This window comes from Crotalus tigris, unplaced genomic scaffold (assembly GCF_016545835.1).
Source record: "Crotalus tigris isolate CLP2741 ecotype Arizona unplaced genomic scaffold, ASM1654583v1 scf7180000024437.13266115, whole genome shotgun sequence".
NCBI classification, from domain to species: domain Eukaryota; kingdom Metazoa; phylum Chordata; class Lepidosauria; order Squamata; family Viperidae; genus Crotalus; species Crotalus tigris.
This window is the reverse complement of record NW_024100606.1, coordinates 10,633,522-10,649,954: the sequence shown is the minus strand read 5'-3', so window position 1 is coordinate 10,649,954 and position 16,433 is coordinate 10,633,522. Positions and strand designations below refer to the sequence as shown.

The 16,433-nt window shown below is 36.6% G+C and overlaps 1 protein-coding gene across 2 annotated transcripts in view; it reads left to right on the top strand.

Moving 5' to 3' along the window:
- LOC120302670 (macrophage mannose receptor 1-like) overlaps positions 1 to 16,433 on the top strand; it is a 72,145-nt gene that overhangs the window by 27,625 nt on the left and 28,087 nt on the right. For both annotated transcript variants that reach the window (XM_039331462.1, XM_039331463.1), the window contains exons 10-17: positions 1,045 to 1,160; positions 2,318 to 2,466; positions 3,066 to 3,265; positions 5,040 to 5,161; positions 6,735 to 6,816; positions 9,906 to 10,047; positions 11,382 to 11,423; positions 15,144 to 15,307. In XM_039331462.1, coding sequence (XP_039187396.1) covers positions 1,045 to 1,160; positions 2,318 to 2,466; positions 3,066 to 3,265; positions 5,040 to 5,161; positions 6,735 to 6,816; positions 9,906 to 10,047; positions 11,382 to 11,423; positions 15,144 to 15,307 — 1,017 coding nt within the window. The remainder of the gene's footprint in view (positions 1 to 1,044; positions 1,161 to 2,317; positions 2,467 to 3,065; positions 3,266 to 5,039; positions 5,162 to 6,734; positions 6,817 to 9,905; positions 10,048 to 11,381; positions 11,424 to 15,143; positions 15,308 to 16,433) is intronic.

The following is a 16,433-nucleotide window of genomic DNA, read 5'->3' as shown; positions in this document are numbered from 1 at the left end:
TGCTTGAAGGAATTTTAAAATTCCGTCTTCTATATTTTGGATGTGATATAGTAAAATATTAAAATATGTCTTATATTATTGTTATAAAACAAATAACCTTAAAGCAAATTAATAAATGTGCAAAGGTGCATAATTGTAAAGGCAATTAATTTAAAATGGGGGAGCAACCATATTTTATATAATATTAAAAACTATTTTCACACATGAATGTCCTCAAAAATATTTCAACAGGAGATTTGTATTTAAATAGGTAAAAAAAAGAGCAGAAGCCGTACAAATATTATCTCTTACATGGTAATATGTTTTATGACTTTAATATCTCTATTAAAAACATATTCATAACAATATGGATATCCCAATAGAAAATTAGAACATGTCTTTTCATCCATTAAATTCATATCATACTTCATTTAAGGAAGTATTTAGCAGAATTATTTTTGTTTCTGTCTGAGTTTTCTCCCTCTCCCTCTAAATTGATTATTGCTTTTACTTCAAAAGCATAAGTTCTCAACGTATTTTCATTGTGACCCTCCACACTTTTTTTTAAAAAAAGATTATAGAATGCATACCATGAAACTAGTAGGAGAAAAGTCAGAGCAAAGAGCATGAGATCAGATGAGTCAGTTATAACAATGCTCAGATATTAATCATCCTTCCTTGTGACAAATGACTTAGTCTGTTACTCTGTTAGTCAGGGAAAGAGTGTCAGATTTGAACTTTGAAGATGTGTGTGTGTTTGTCTGTGTGAATGTTTGTGTGTGTGTATGTATGTCTGTGTGTGTGTGTGAGAGAAAGAGAGAGAAAGAGAGAGAGAGAAAGAGAGAGAGAGAAAGAGATATTAGATAAATGTAGAGTTGCTGGTTTTCTGCCGCATTTAAGTTTTTTGTAGTATCTGTAATAATACTACTGTGTTATAAAATCTTTGCTTGCCATCCTTCAAGTTTAAGTAATGGTTAAAATAAATCTTTATACAATGCTGTATAGGACAACCTAGCTATAGCAAAAAAGGCTACTTGGGTTTCATTCTCTGTCTTCTCTTTCGAGGGCTGGAAAAGATACTATTTATTCTGCTACATGATTGGAAGTACATTTGCATCATTTGCTCAAGCAGATCAAAGATGTACAGAAAATGGGGCTACTTTAGCCTATATTGAAAATAGGTAATAAACATTAATTAAAAATTGTTTGGCTTAAAGAGTGCTAATTACATATTTTTCCAGTGTCTTCTGAAAAAAAAAATCTTGCTCCAGAGAAGTCCGATACCATACAATTGTATTTTGCTTCACTTTTCAATATGCCCAGTCTCATGACCAAATGCCAGTTTACATAATTGGAAATAATAAAGTCCAAACATCTAGTGGTTCTCAAGTTAGGAAGCTGATTTAAGTAACACATATTCAAGTTGAAAAATATTTAACTCCATTGAGACTAACTTTGGTGCAACACTTAACTAAATTTAAAGACAGACAATATCTAAAATTGTTCCAACCAACAGGAGCAATTTTTCTAGAATAAAGAAATTTCAAACAGTAGGAGAAAAAAAATAGACAATTCCTGCTTTATGGATGTGATTCATTTAGGAGGGAGCATTAATTCTGGTTGATAAGATACTCTCCAAATATTGGACCCATGTTAATTGCCTCTTGGCTGTACTAGTTTGGATTATTGCTTGTATGGATGACAGGAAGTTGTCTACTCCTGGGAACTTTGTGATTCCTATCTCCATTTCAACCACAACTATTACAGTATCCAAAAGAAATTTGTTCTACTCATCACTGTAGGGCAATTCTCTGCTGACCATCAAAGAATTGGTCTACAGTAATTAACATGCTCTCTTTCTAGTAAACCATTCTAAAACATTCCTGAAATTTGAATAAATATGCAATTTTGTTGTTCAGTTGCTAAGTCGTGCCCAACTATTAACGATCCCAAGGGACCACAGTATGCCAGGCCCCTTTGCCCTCCACCGTCTATTTTCTGGAGTCTTCCCAAATTAATTTTCACTGTGTTGATGACACTATTTAACCATCTAATCCTCTGCTGTCTCCTTCTTCTGCCTTCAATCTTTCCTAGCATCAAGGTCTTTTTCAATGAGTTCTCTCCTCACATTTGGTGGTCAAAGTATTTGAGTTTCAGCTTCAGTATCTGTCCTTCCAAAGAACAGTCAGGATTGATTTTCTTAAATATGCACTTGATTTAAAGAATTTAAAAATCATTTTGCACATTAATATTAGCAGGAATAGCACATTGATATAAATATTGACAAAATATTTGATAAAAATTGGCAAAAATATTGCCAATTATCTCCTTTCTACAGATATGAACAAGCTTTTCTGACCAGTTTGGTTGGCTTCAGGACTGAACCTTACATCTGGATTGGTCTTTCTGACATACAAGAAAAAGGAACATTCAGGTGGACCAATGGACAACCAGTCCAGTTCACTCACTGGAATTCAGAAATGCCAGGTACATATAGTTAACATTTGGAGATGGCTCTACTCAAACCTATTGGATTTAATAAAATTCCCACCTCATATCTTGACTTAAGGACATCTAAGGATACTTTTATTTGTTTTTCTCAGTCACACAAACATTTCTTTCTGAAAATGTGCTTCCTTGGAATTGATGGAATGCAAATAGATTATAAATAAATAAATAAATAATAAAGGTCATTTTATTTAATTGGTCTTATTATTGTTAATTACTTCCTTTCTTAGAACTGGCTGTTGATCTAATTAAATCCAAAAATAAATTAATGAGCAATATTTTGAAATATTCTTATTCAGATTTCAACTGTTCTGTTTTGTTGAAGATAAGGATAATAAATCTAAGCCTGGCACAATGCCAATTTGGCATAAAGTTATGTTTTCTTTAGAAATAATGTTCCTTATTTATTCATTCTTTACAAACAATGTAATGCCAAATTTTAAAAAATGATAGCATACTTTGGGGAAATGGTTTGGGAAGATAGTAAAGTAAATCAAGAGGCAACTAAGTATCTAACTTGAATAAGATAGCTCACTTTAAACTATACAGACATGTTTATTGTTTGATCTATCATGAAGGTCGGAAGCCAGGCTGTGTTGCAATGACAACTGGATTTACAGCTGGATTATGGGATCTTCTGAAATGTGAGACCAGGGCAAAGTTTCTTTGTAAGCGCTTTGCTGATGGCGTGACCCCTCCACCGATACCAACTACAACACCTGCTCCTCAGTGTCCTGAAGGCTGGGCTGCAAGTGAAGAAAGAAATATGTGCTTCAAAGTATGCCACTTCAATGTAGAATGTATGACATAAGAAAAGCTAAGCTCAGTTCTTGGTACTTCATGAATGTTGCATGTAATCTTTTTAGTAACAATATGGTAGTAATTTGACATTGCCTCCTAGAACAGGATGTCAAACTCGCAACATCACGTGATGTGTTGCGACGTATTGTGACTTTTTTCCCCATTGCTGGCAATGGGGTGGGTGCAGTTTCGGCATGACACATCCGGCCTGCAGTCTGGCAGTTTGACACCCCTATTCTAGAAGGATTTTTTAAAAAACTTTCCTGCCACAATAACAACCATGATATACCTTATTTGTCTTTCTTCCTGCTGGTCTCTTACCAAAGACACCTACTGAAGTCTAAACACAGAGTTTCAATAACATAACTTTTGAACCAGCAATGGTGTGTGTGTGTGTGTGTGTGTGTGTGTGTGTGTGTGTGAAAGCCCCACCCCTTTCCACATATGTTGAAGCCATAAAAAAAGGGCAGGGTTTTGATTGCATAGTTGTGGCTGTCATCTGGACAATTTTTTGATCCCCTCCACTGATGCTCCTGAGGACCACAGTTAAGTACTGCCATTTGCTGAGACACCAAATGTATGCAAATCTTAATAAATGCATCTTTCCTCTCATTTTTGTAACTATAAGGTACTCCTCTAGGACAAATGACATACCTAAATGCATATTGGTATCTGTAGCAGCGTTTTGCTCATTCCCACATCTCTGGAGAGAAATCCTACCAATTCAATACAATACCGGGTCTTTCGTTTGAAACTCTCTCATTAGATATGAAAACCTTGGTTGGTTTAGATAAAACTAAGAGGCTTGGAATTATTTTGTACATGGATAGGAAATTATCAGAGTAGGATATATTGGAAGAAGGCATTGGTGAATTACTTTTGTATTGTTGGCAAAAAGACTACATGTCCATAATATCTCCAAGTGTTTATGCTCAATGCAAATTCATTATTTTACTATTATTATTATATTGCATTGCTATTGCCACTTGTGAGTAAAATGGGTGGAATCTAAATTTAATAAAATAAATGTTACCTTGCATTTCCATCCATGGAAAACTCAATGGAGTCCCCCATAATTAGCTGTAAGCAGTTTAGAAGACATTTAAAAAGCAGTTTAATTCAGACCTAACTGGTGGTGGGGAAGTGTTCCACTTTTTCCTGAAATAGAAAAAATGGAGATGAAATTATGTGCATTCTATAGCTTGAGAGCTGTTTTATTTGTTTAACTTTATTTTTTGTGCATTCTTTACTTTTGAGAAAGACGCAAGGCCCAATAACCTGATAGAAGAGTATCAGGTGTGAACGCCAAGATCCTGAGCTTTAATTCCTCAAATATTTATTACAAAGAATGTGAGGGGTAGGTAAACAAAAATTTCAGAAAACAACATATAGCCAAAATAGATAGTAATGGATGATGTAATCATCTTCTCCCAATTACTGCTAACTGGGTTTGCTCTGGGAATTGCTCTGGACTTGAATTCCAACCAATTGGAGAGAATAAGACTTGGGGAAAAAGAGTTATGTGAGTCAGTGTATAAAATAGATTAACAATTATAATCAACAGTTGCACATAACTGAAGTAGGGAAACTAATTTTAATGTTGACTGTTACATCCCGTATCTCTTTTACAGTTGTGACTTTGGTGATTATGTCAATATCATTACCAGGCTTTGCTAATGACACACTTTTCAACTTTATCATGTGTACATTTTTTTCTCCTGCCTAACTGCAAAGTAATGTATTGTCATTAGGTTTTCTTAAACCATGGCAAGAGGTCATGGGCAGAGGCTCGGAGTTTCTGTTTAGCAATTGGAGGAGATCTGGCTACCATTTCTAGTACCAAAGAATCCAACAAGCTGCAGAATTATTTGCGGTAAGTCCATGGATGCATCTCTGCAATCGTAATTATTTCATTCCAGGAACATAATCAAAATGCCTTTATGTTTTGTAGACCAGGGCTTTTCAACCTTTTCACACATTGTACCACTTTTAGAATATGGCAACATCCAAGTACCACCAACGAGGTGTGAAAAACTTGATGACCCCTCCCCCAAAAGTGATAAGGTACAGGTAGTCCTCGACTTACAACAGTTCACTTAGTGACTGTTTGAAGTTACAATGGCACTGAAAAAAGTGCCACCCAAACCACAGCCGAGCAAGATACCTGCCTGCCCACCCGGTGGTGTTCTTCCTCCTGTCTGAGATTTTCATTGATGTGAGCATTTCTCTTGAGGATTGGCAGCGGGGGTGGGGTGGGGGGGGTGTTTGATTTTCATTGCCCCCCATCTGCTGGGTGGTTGCAGCAGGTTTTGGTCACTTCACATGACCCTGGGACCTTCATAAATATGAATCAGTTGCCAAGCATCTGAATGTAAATCACAAGACCCTGGAGATGCTGCAACAATCCAACTGATCGGCACTTTTTCTGGGCTCAGCAGAAGCTCCAGGATCAGTGCCGCTTTCCAGCTGATTGGTGCTTCTTCAGGGCTCAGCAACAGGATCAGCGCTGAACCTGGCGCTGATCCTGGCGCTTCCGCTGAGCTCTGACAGCCCTGCAGCTCCAGCCATCTCTTGCTCAGGCTTGTGCGGTGCTGCCACCAGTTCAGCTCATTCCCCTCCCCCGCTACCACTTTTCTAGGATAGTTGCGTACCACCTGCCAGGTGCCAATTACCACAGGTGGTACCCGTACCATTGGTTGAAAAGCCCTGTTGTAGACAATAAAGAAGATGGAATTCACACGTATCAACCCACATATCACTGCTTAATACTGCGCTGGAGATTCTAAGCATTGAAATAAAGTGACAGAATAATTAAACTAGGGTTTTTCAAACATGGCAACTTTAAGATATGTGGTTTAGCTGGCTGAAGAATACTGGGAGTTGAAGTCCAAACATTTAAAGATGCCAAAATGAGAAACACTGAATTAAATGTTAGGGTCAGAATCTGACTTGTAACACATTCTCTTTGAGATGACCAATTTTTTTCCTGCTGAAGATCAGATTCCCAAGGAAATTTCTTAATCTGGGACTGAACTGCTTGCTGGTTGGGGGAATGGAGTAAGCCCAAAGTAGAAAGAATTCCTAACTTTTCTTTTTGTTTGATATCCATCTATTTTTCTTTTCTGCTGGCTGTCCATTTACCTTCTCATCATTCTTCATTCTGACACTCCCATTATTCTCCTCTTTTGCTGATAGATGGTGTGGGCAAAGGCCATGATTTAAATCTCACTCCTTTTTAATATGCTGGTAATATACATATTAACCTTATTTTAAAAGGCCAAAAAAACCATTTGAAAATTAATTTGCATTTTCATTACATAGTGAGTCTACCTATCAAAAACATTTATAGAAATTTTCAAACTTTTTCAGATTTTAATGGAAATTAACTATAGTCTATCTCACTTTTTAAAAACATTGATTTTATTTGTGTTTGTGTTATATTGTAGGATTTCTGGAATCATGCAATACTGGATTGGTTTAAATTATATAAACCAACAGGATGGGTTTAAATGGAGTGATGATTCACCAGTGAGTGATTTCAACTTTTTTCTCAGGCAATATTCTTTCTGTTTTTTTTTTTTTAAAAAAGAATAAGCTGTTAGAAGTAAAGTCTTCATCCTGGTTTATCCAAGCCGGGAATAAATAAGCTAACATGGCTACTGCTTTGGGAAGAAGGTTACAGTTTATTGCAGAGAGATGGTTCTTCAGGAAAGAGCAGAGGAGAGAAGGGCTGAGCACATGGTGTAGTAGATTTTTATACCCCCTCTAGCCTTTTTTTTGGAATAGTTTCCTGTTCCTGTGGCATGAACCTTGAGGCTGTTTCTGAGTGTTTGTCTAGGCCTTGATATCTGTGATTTAATTCTATTATCATATCTTGCTTCCCAGGTGATGGGGCTGATTCCTAGAGTTTGGGTGGGGTATGCAGATCTTCTCTTTTGCCTTCTTGATTGCTCTGGCTCCAACTTTCTGATGGTTTTACATCTGCATTTGTATGGGACTAAAGTCTTGCTTGGGGCAGAGAGATAGATTTGGGGCCAGGTTTGGTTTTAAAAAGTCCTTTTGAGGAAAAATATATTTTTCTGCCCTTTTTAATATTTCTTTCTCTGGCCAACTTCCCTCAAAGCTTTGGCAAAGTAGACTGGGGAATTGAATTGAAAAAATAAGGGATCTGGAATATTGCACTGAAATATTGCATTCTACAATATTGAATATTTCAAGATGTTGAGACTCTAGAAAGAGTGCAGAGAAGAGCAACAAAGATGATTAGGGGACTGGGGGCTAAAACATATAAGGAACGATTGCTGAAATTGGGACGTCTAGTTTAATGAAGAGAAGGACAAGGGGGGGGGAACATGATAGCAGTGTTCCAATATCTCAGGGGTTGCCACAAAGAAGAGGGAGTCAGGCTATTCTCCAAAGCGCCTGAAGGCAGGACAAGAAACAAGAGATGGAAACTAATCAAGGAGAGAAGCAACCTAGAACTAAGGAGAAACTTCCTGACAGTTAGAACAATTAACCAGTGGAACAACCTGCCTCCAGAAGTGGTTAGCTCTGCAACACTGAAAGTTTTTAAGAAGAGTCTGGACAGCTATTTGTCTGATATGGCATAGGGTTTCCTGCCTGAGCAGGGGGTTGGACTAGATGACCTCCAAGGTCCCTTCCAACTTTATTATTATTATTATTATTATTATTATTATTATTATTATTATTATTATTGATCATCGCACAGTCAGCCAGATGTTCAGACTGGATTTGCATTTTTGTCTACCTATTGAGTCCTTACCAAGGACCTGGGATAGGCAGATGTGAATGTTTGATGGTATTACAGATATCGTCCCTAGTAAGGCCACCTTTTGCAATTGACTAATGGCGAATTTGTCAATGCCAATGGTGTTCAAGTGGTGCTCCATTTGTTTCGGGATTGCACCCAAGGTGCCTATTACTATTGGAACTACATTGCTTGCCTTTGCCACAGTCTTTTTATTTCTATTTGTAGATCTTTGTATTTTGTTATCTTCTCCAGTTCTTTCTCATCTATTCTGCTGTCTCCAGGTGCTGCCACGTCCACTATTCAGACGTTGTTGTTGTTGTTATTATTATTATTATTATTATTATTATTATTATTATTCTCTGGTAAAAGTGGGATGGGGGAATGCATCCATCCTTGCTCTCCTTGACCCCTCAGAGGCCTTGACTGTAATATCCTTTTGGGCTGGCTGCAGGATTTGGGGCTGGGCAATGGAGTTTTGTGCTGGTTTGACTCCTTTGTCCAAGATCAGTCCCAGTCAGTGTTGATAGGAAGTGAGAGATTCAGTCCATGGCTGCTTTTTGTGGCTCTGCAGAGCCTGCTACTTTCTCCCTCCTATCTAACATCTACACGAAGCCCAGGGTGAGGTCATCTACCATCAGGGGGAGCAAAAAAAATGGGACAACTTGAAGAAGATTTGGTTGCTAACTGAGGTAAAAGATTCATCACCAAACTTCAAGCCTTAGATCAGAATTGAATGGTTTGCTGATCTCCAGAATATAACTATCTTCCTCCAGAAAACTCAGTGCCAAATCTTGTTGGCAAAAGAGCAAATTCAGTTATTTTAAAATAAAATAAAGAGAAAATAAACGATTACACCTCCCCAAGGCTAGCTTGCTTATGTATTTATTTTACATATTCTATGGCATATAAAGGGATGGATCTCTTTTACCTTTAGCCCCCAAGGCACCCTACACAATAAAAAAAACCAAACCCCAAAATATCTGCTATGTCCTCTCTAGCAATGTGACTGCATCATCCTTTCAGTGACCAAAGGTAGAAGATCATAATAAAAGTCAGTTGGGTGATTTTGGGTCAATCACTTTCTTGGAGCCCAACACATCTCATAGGGTTGTTGTTATTGTTGGAAAAACAAGAGGAGGAAGGTGTGTTGGATAAGCAAACAAATAATATTGATAAATGGGGATAATGAAACCTGGCCTCCAACTAAAATAACAGTTTGGCTTAGAATCCAAGGAACTTAAGTTCTAGTTCTGCCTTAAGTAGGAAAGCCAGCTGGGTGACCTTAGGCCAGTCACTTTCTCTCAGCCCAACTCATCTTACAGTGTTATTATTGGGGGAAAGTAGGAAGAAGAAGGAACATTATGTAAGTTTGCCAATCTGATAATAAAGATGGGATAAAAATCAATAAAATCTAACAAACAGACAAACAAACAAATAAGTAAATAAGCAAGCAGGCAAGGAAGCAAGGTAACAAGCTTGCCTGGCCCTATAATCTGTGGATGGAAAAATGATACGATTAACATCTTAAAACTCAAGCAAAATGAATTATCAAAAAGTATCCCTGAGAAATTAGGACATTTCCTTGACTGTTGCAGTTGATTGTCTCAATGGCAGGACACTGCTTAGCCTGTAAAAAACCCAATATTAAACCTGAAACCACTAATACAGATTTAAAAATTCCAGTTTAAATTCTAGAGAGTCACTGCCAGTCAGTGTAAGCAATGTTTGCTTAGGTGGACCAGTTTTCAGACTCAATAGTAGGGGACTTTTTATGTACAATTAGTTTGAATTTTGCATCATAAAATGTATTTTTTCAACAAATGAATATTACATATTTCTATATTAGCTAGGTTATGTCAACTGGGCATATGGAGAACCCAATAATTATAATGGAGCGGAACATTGTGGAGAGATAAATCCAGAAAATATGTATTGGAATGATGTACACTGTGAGGAAATGTTTTTCTGGATCTGCCAGATTACGAAAGGTACAACTTTCTTTGTCATATGAAATCATAACATCTTCACACTGATATCAGGTTAATAGCATCACTAACCAATAATAATGTGTTTACTTTTTTTTAAAATTAATCTGTAATTTGGCTGGACTTTGGGCATAATAAACATTAATTATCCTTGTTTAAAATTTCTATCAATAAAATTAACTAGAATATTTAATTTCTTGGTGACCAAGCAATGTAAGCTTAACAGGGCAAGCTGGGAAGGCATGAGAGATAGTAGTGGATTTATCATATTAAAAAAATGCCTTTAGTCTCTTGCACTTTCCTTCAGGGAATTTAAAAATTGTGACAGATTTGAAGCTGGCATAATCCTCTCATTGATATTAAGGAATAAAATGTTTATATGATGGAAAAATGGTGATTTTTTATTATTTTTACACCATATAAACATTTTATTCCTTAATATCAATGAGAGGATTATGCCAGCTTCAAATCTGTCACAATGGATTCTATTAATCAATTCACAGTGTGAATGCTGTGATTTTGGAGCAACTAGCATTTGTTATCATAGTATAATTAAATTGAGCCAATCTACATTTTCATTTTTTCCTTTGTCAGCATGCTATGAAATTTGATAGTGACAAGTCAAATATTCACTGAAATTATGTTAGATTTAATATAATGGTTACAATACCTGTTACAGTTCCAAGTAAGATATTTGGAATTTCTTTTTTTTTCAGTGAAAAGAAAAATGGTAAAGAATTCATCCTTGAAAATTCTGTTGATATTTTGTTGAAATCTAGATATGAATGGGAGTGATGAAACTCTGTTAATATTTAGTATTCTTTTTTAAAAAAAGTCAGTGGCTATTAGTCATGTGGGCTATGCATAATTTTTATTAAATATTCCCAGAAGAGCAGAAACAGAAGAAAATAACCATTTGTGGAGTTTTGATTTGGTTGACCAGTGGAGAGGACAGGATGCTGTTTTAGTTAAATTCTTTGCTTGACTCATCATATCTTTATGCCCTTTAAAATTACAATTTTAAATCATCTAGGGAAGATTTTTGAAACATTTATTTGAATTATGATAATTACACTAATTAGTGCCAGCTAAATAACTTTGAACCAAGCACTATCTCTCAGCCTTAGGAGGGAAGCAATGGCAACCCACTTCCCAAAAACACCTTGCCAAGAAAAATGCAGGGACAGGTTCAAACAGTTGCCAGGAGTCAACCATGACTTGAAGGCACCACTCCTCAATCATTTATTAGAGTAAAAGTATGATGTTATTCAATTTTGTCCTTTTAATTGAGGAACCATATATGTTAATGAGATTTTACTCTAACTTTTCTTTTTCAGGTGTGCAACTAAAACCAGAACCAACAAATCCACCCCCTATAAGTATGTTTCTATGGTTTGTTCTGATGAAATCTTTCTATGCTAATGATAAAGTTAAAATTGTCTTCTTGAGGACAAAGTGGGCATGTGGCATTTTCAAGCAAATGCTATTACTTATATGCTTGTGTTAAATGTAGAACACAAATAAGTAAAGGCAGCATAATGACGTCATAGTCTGTACATTGACACATTTATTTGTTGCAGTTTGCTGAGAGCACTGATGGCTGGAAATAGTGAAAAATAGTTTTAAATGAACTTTTAAAATTTAATATTTTTTTTGCTGTCTAGTAAAGCTCAGCCCAGTACAACCTTGCTGGAGCTAAGAAATCAAATTCATGTCCTCCCCCTAGAAGAAAGCAGGCAGACACCTGAAAAATGGACATCATCCAATGTTCCAGTGATAGCAAAAAAAGTAGCCCAAACTTTCCCAAGGAAAAAAAAAGGTTTTTTTTAATGACAGGAGATTCACTTCTCAGAGGAACATAATCCGCAAATTGTAGAATTGATAATCAATTTAGGGAGGTATTTTGCCTGTCAGGAGTGAAAGTAAAAAATGTGACTGAGAGCCTTAGTAAAATAATGAAGTGCACAGATCGTTATATACATGAGCAGCTCATGTGGTGTTTTTATCTGTACTTCCAAAGGAAGGTCAACATCCAATGAGAGGATAGAGGACTTGGAAAATAAATCATTGGCTTAAGAGTTGGTGTCCTCAAGAAAAGTTTGGATTATTAGACCATGGTTTACATTGCCTACAATGAAGGATTGGATAGGCAAAACCTTTAAACCAATATCATAAACTTTAAGAGAGCTGATTTCAACAACCTTGGGAAGAATTCCATGGATGAAAACAACTGAAGAAGCTTGGGAGACTGTGAAAAATGAGATTATGAAAGCCCAGTCCATCACAATACCATTAAAAAATAGATCCAAGAACAAACCAGCATGGTTACATCTGATAAGCTGAAAGACAAAAAGAACAAGTATAAAAAATGGAAAGAAGGAAACATAACTAAGGCAGAATACATGCATATAGCACGAATCTACAAAGATGAAGTCAGAATCAACAACTTGCAACAAATGTCATTTTTTTTTATAAAAGTTCTTTTAACATATAAAAAACAAGAAAAAAGTCAAGGAAACAATCGGTCCACTAAAAGGAGAAGATAGCAAGGAAGTGACGGGCAGCAGGGAGAAAATGGAGCTGTTTAATTCATTCTTTGTATCTGTCTTCACACAAAATGAAAAAAATAGCTTAGTCTATCAAAAACAGCACCATAAAAAAGATTAGCAATGCAAGTCAAAAGAGGCAAGAAAATGATAAAAGACCACTTATATTCTAGATGATTTCAATTCACCAGGTCCAGATGGATTACATCCCAGGAGTCTGAAGGAATTAGCAAACATGATCTTGGAATCAGATCCTGACCTATATTTTTTCAAAGATTCTGAATCAGTGGGGAGTTACCAGAGGATTGGAAAAGAGCTGACATAATTACCATTTTCAAAAAAAGAGAGAAAAAAATGCATTCGGGAATCTATAAATCTATCAGCGTGACATCAACACCTGGAAAGATCCTGGAAAAGATAAACAAGCAATGAATCTGCAAATACCTAGAGGCAAGCAGAATTACAACCAGAAGCCAATATGAGTTTGTCAAAAACAGATCACACTAGACCAGACATGTCAAACTCACAACATCACGTGATGTCATGCGGAGTATCAGAGCTTTTTCCCCATTGCCAGCAATGGGATGGGCGCAGTTTCCTGGTGATGCATCCAGCTGGTGGACCAGCAGTTTGACACCCCTGCACTAAACAAATCTTATTGCATTATTTGACAAAGTGACTAAATTAGTGAACTAGTATAAGGCTGTGGTCATAATTTACTTGGACTTCAGTAAGACATTCAATAAAGTGGACTACAACCTACTACTTGATAATATAGAAAAATATGGGTAGACAGCATCACCACCAAATGGATCAACTGTATTCAATGTGCAGTCCCTAATGGACCCGCATCTATGTGGAGGGAAGTATGCAGTGTCTTAGATGCAATACTCTTCAATATCTCCATAAATTATTTAGACAAGGGGATAGAAGGGGAAATTACCAAATTTTCAGATAACACCAAACTATTGTCTGGAATAACCAACACACCAGACGATAGGCTCAACATCCAGAAGGATCTCGACACTCTTGAACAATAGGCCCTATCTAATAAAATGAAATTCAATGGTGAGAAAAACAAGGTTTTTACACTTATGAAAGAAAAACCAAATGTACAGATATCTAATATGTAGTATTTAGCCCAATAGTAGTACCTGTGAGAGGGATCTAGAAGTCCTTGTTGACAGCCACTTAAATACAAGCCAGCAGTGTTCTGTAGCTGCAAAAAAGCTAATACAATCCTAGGCTGCATTAACAGAAGGATCCAGATGACATGAAGTGTTAATACTGCTTTATAATGCCTTGATAAGATCACACTTGGAATATTGCATCCAGTTTTGGTTGCCACAATATAAAAAAGATGTTGACACTCCAGAAAGAGTGCAGAGAAGAGCAACAAAAATGAATAGGCAAAAATATATAAAGAACAGTTACAGGAATTGGGTATATCTAGTCTAATGAAAAAAGGACTAGAGGTGACATGATAGCAGTGTTCCAATGTTTGAGGGACTGTCATAAAGAAGAGCATGTCAACCTATTTTCCATAGCACCTAAAGGCAGCACAAGAAGCAATGGATGGAAGCTAATCAAGGAGAGAACCAACCTAGAACTAAGGAGAAATTTCCTGACATAACAATGAATCAGTGAAAAGGCTTGCCTTCAGAATTTATGGTGCTCCACCACCAAAGGTTTTTAAAAAGAGATTGGACAGTCCTTTGTTTGAAAAGTTGTAGGTTCTTCTGCTTGATCATAGGGTGGACTAGAAGACCTCCAAGGTCCCTTCCAACTCTGTTATTCTATTGTTCTGTTATCATTTCCTCAACAAGCTGGAGAGTCTCAATTTGTTATTAGCTACAATACAGGAAGAAAATATTTAATTCTATCTTGGCTATTTATATTATATTATGATTTGTGCTGCAGTGTACATGGGGAGATTGTATCCTAGTGTGATCACCACAACAGTCCTATAAATTAAGTTGGACTGAAGGAGAATATCCCAAAATCACCCAATGAGAGTCTTGAAATCGATCAAATTTGTAGCATTGTCAGATCTTTTCATAAACTGAAGGCTACTTGCTGATTGGCTGGCTAGCTGGGACCACAGAATATGAGAGTCAGTTTGGTGTACTGTTGGCCTAGAAACCAGGAGATGATAAGTTCTAATCCCATGTTAGGCATGAAAGCTGTCTGGGTAACTTTGGGTCAGTCACTCTCTCTTAGCTCAACTTCTAAAATTGTTGTGAGAAAATAAGAAGAGGAAATGTATTGTGTATCTTTCTTCTTCTTCTTCTTGTGCCATATCCGTTATTGGACATTGGCGATCATGTTGCCGATCCTGTTTTTATCAGCAGCCGCACGAAAAAGTGCTGCTGAGTTTTGTCCAAACCCGTCCCTTAGATTTTGAAGCCATGATGTTCTTCTTCTGCCTGGACCTCGTTTGCCTTCAATCTTTCCCTGGAGGATTAAATGGAGTATGCCGTATTGTGTATCTTTGCTGCCTTAAATTACTAAGTAATAAATGTGGGATAAATAGCTAATTAATATCTCTCATAGATTATCAATTTACTAGTGATGGCTGGGTCGTCAATGGAGACAAGCAATATTATTTCAACACCAACAAATTTCCAATGGAAGAAGCTCGTGCATTTTGCAAAAGAAACTTTGGAGATTTGCTTGTCATTGAAGACAACACTGAAAGGAAGTTTATCTGGAAATATGTAAGGCGCTCATTTATTATTTTTGATATGAAAACAATGAATGTGTATTATTTGCTTATTTTTAGTTTATTTAAGGAATTTCCATGGCCGCCAAATGATGATTCTTGATGGCTTACAATAACCATAGCCTTCTTTATAAATTTATAGCACAAAATGTACATTGTGGAGTATAATGAATATATTCGAGCTTTTCCCATTAGTGAATTAAAATTTAAATAACATACAAATTGTATCTATTCTACAATTGTTCATATCAAAATACTTTAACAGTGCTGGAATAAGTATGAAAGGACAGCTGTTGATTTTCAAAACTTGATCTAAAATTCAGACATGCTAGTCTGTATTCCATGCACATCAGCTTTCTTCTATCCTATGGCTCCAGCATCAATTCTATTGAATATCATCATAAGAAAGCCATTGCTCTTAACCAGAACAGAATAACAGAACAACAGAGTTGGAAGGTACCTTGGAGGTCTTCTAGTCCAACCCCCTGCTCAAGCAGAAAACCCTATACCATTTCAGACAAATAGTTATGTTTGTAGTTTTTAATCAAGGAACAAAAAGCTAGGTTAACAAATGCTGGATACTGACAAATCTGTTTTATGATTGCAATTAAAAGCTGGCAAATATTTATTTATTAACATTTACATTAGTGCCCAGCAAATCATCTATCTGTTGTCAGGTTAGATTGACTTAACAGAAGAAGAGAATTGGAAGGGACCTTGAAGGTCTTCTAGTCCAACCCTCTGTTCAAGTAGGAGACCCTATTCCATTTCAGACTTGATTCTTTATAATTATCTTTTGAAAATCTCCTTAAGGCAGTGGTTCTCAACCTGTGGGTCGGGACCCCATTTGGGGTCGAATGACCATTTCACGGGGGTCGCCAAACCATGCTGTCCACCATTTTTTTCCCTTTTCCCTAGCTGTCCTAATCCCTCTTATTGGTGGCCACACCCACTTGGGGGTCACCACAACATGGGGAACTGTATTATGGGGTCACGGCATTAGAAAGGTTCAGAATCACTGCCTTAAGGCATCTTTCTGCCTAATTGAGGAAATCACACCGCTAAAATAATATGATCCTTAATTTTATCTGGGTTGATAAAGAAGAACTACCAGAGTTGTA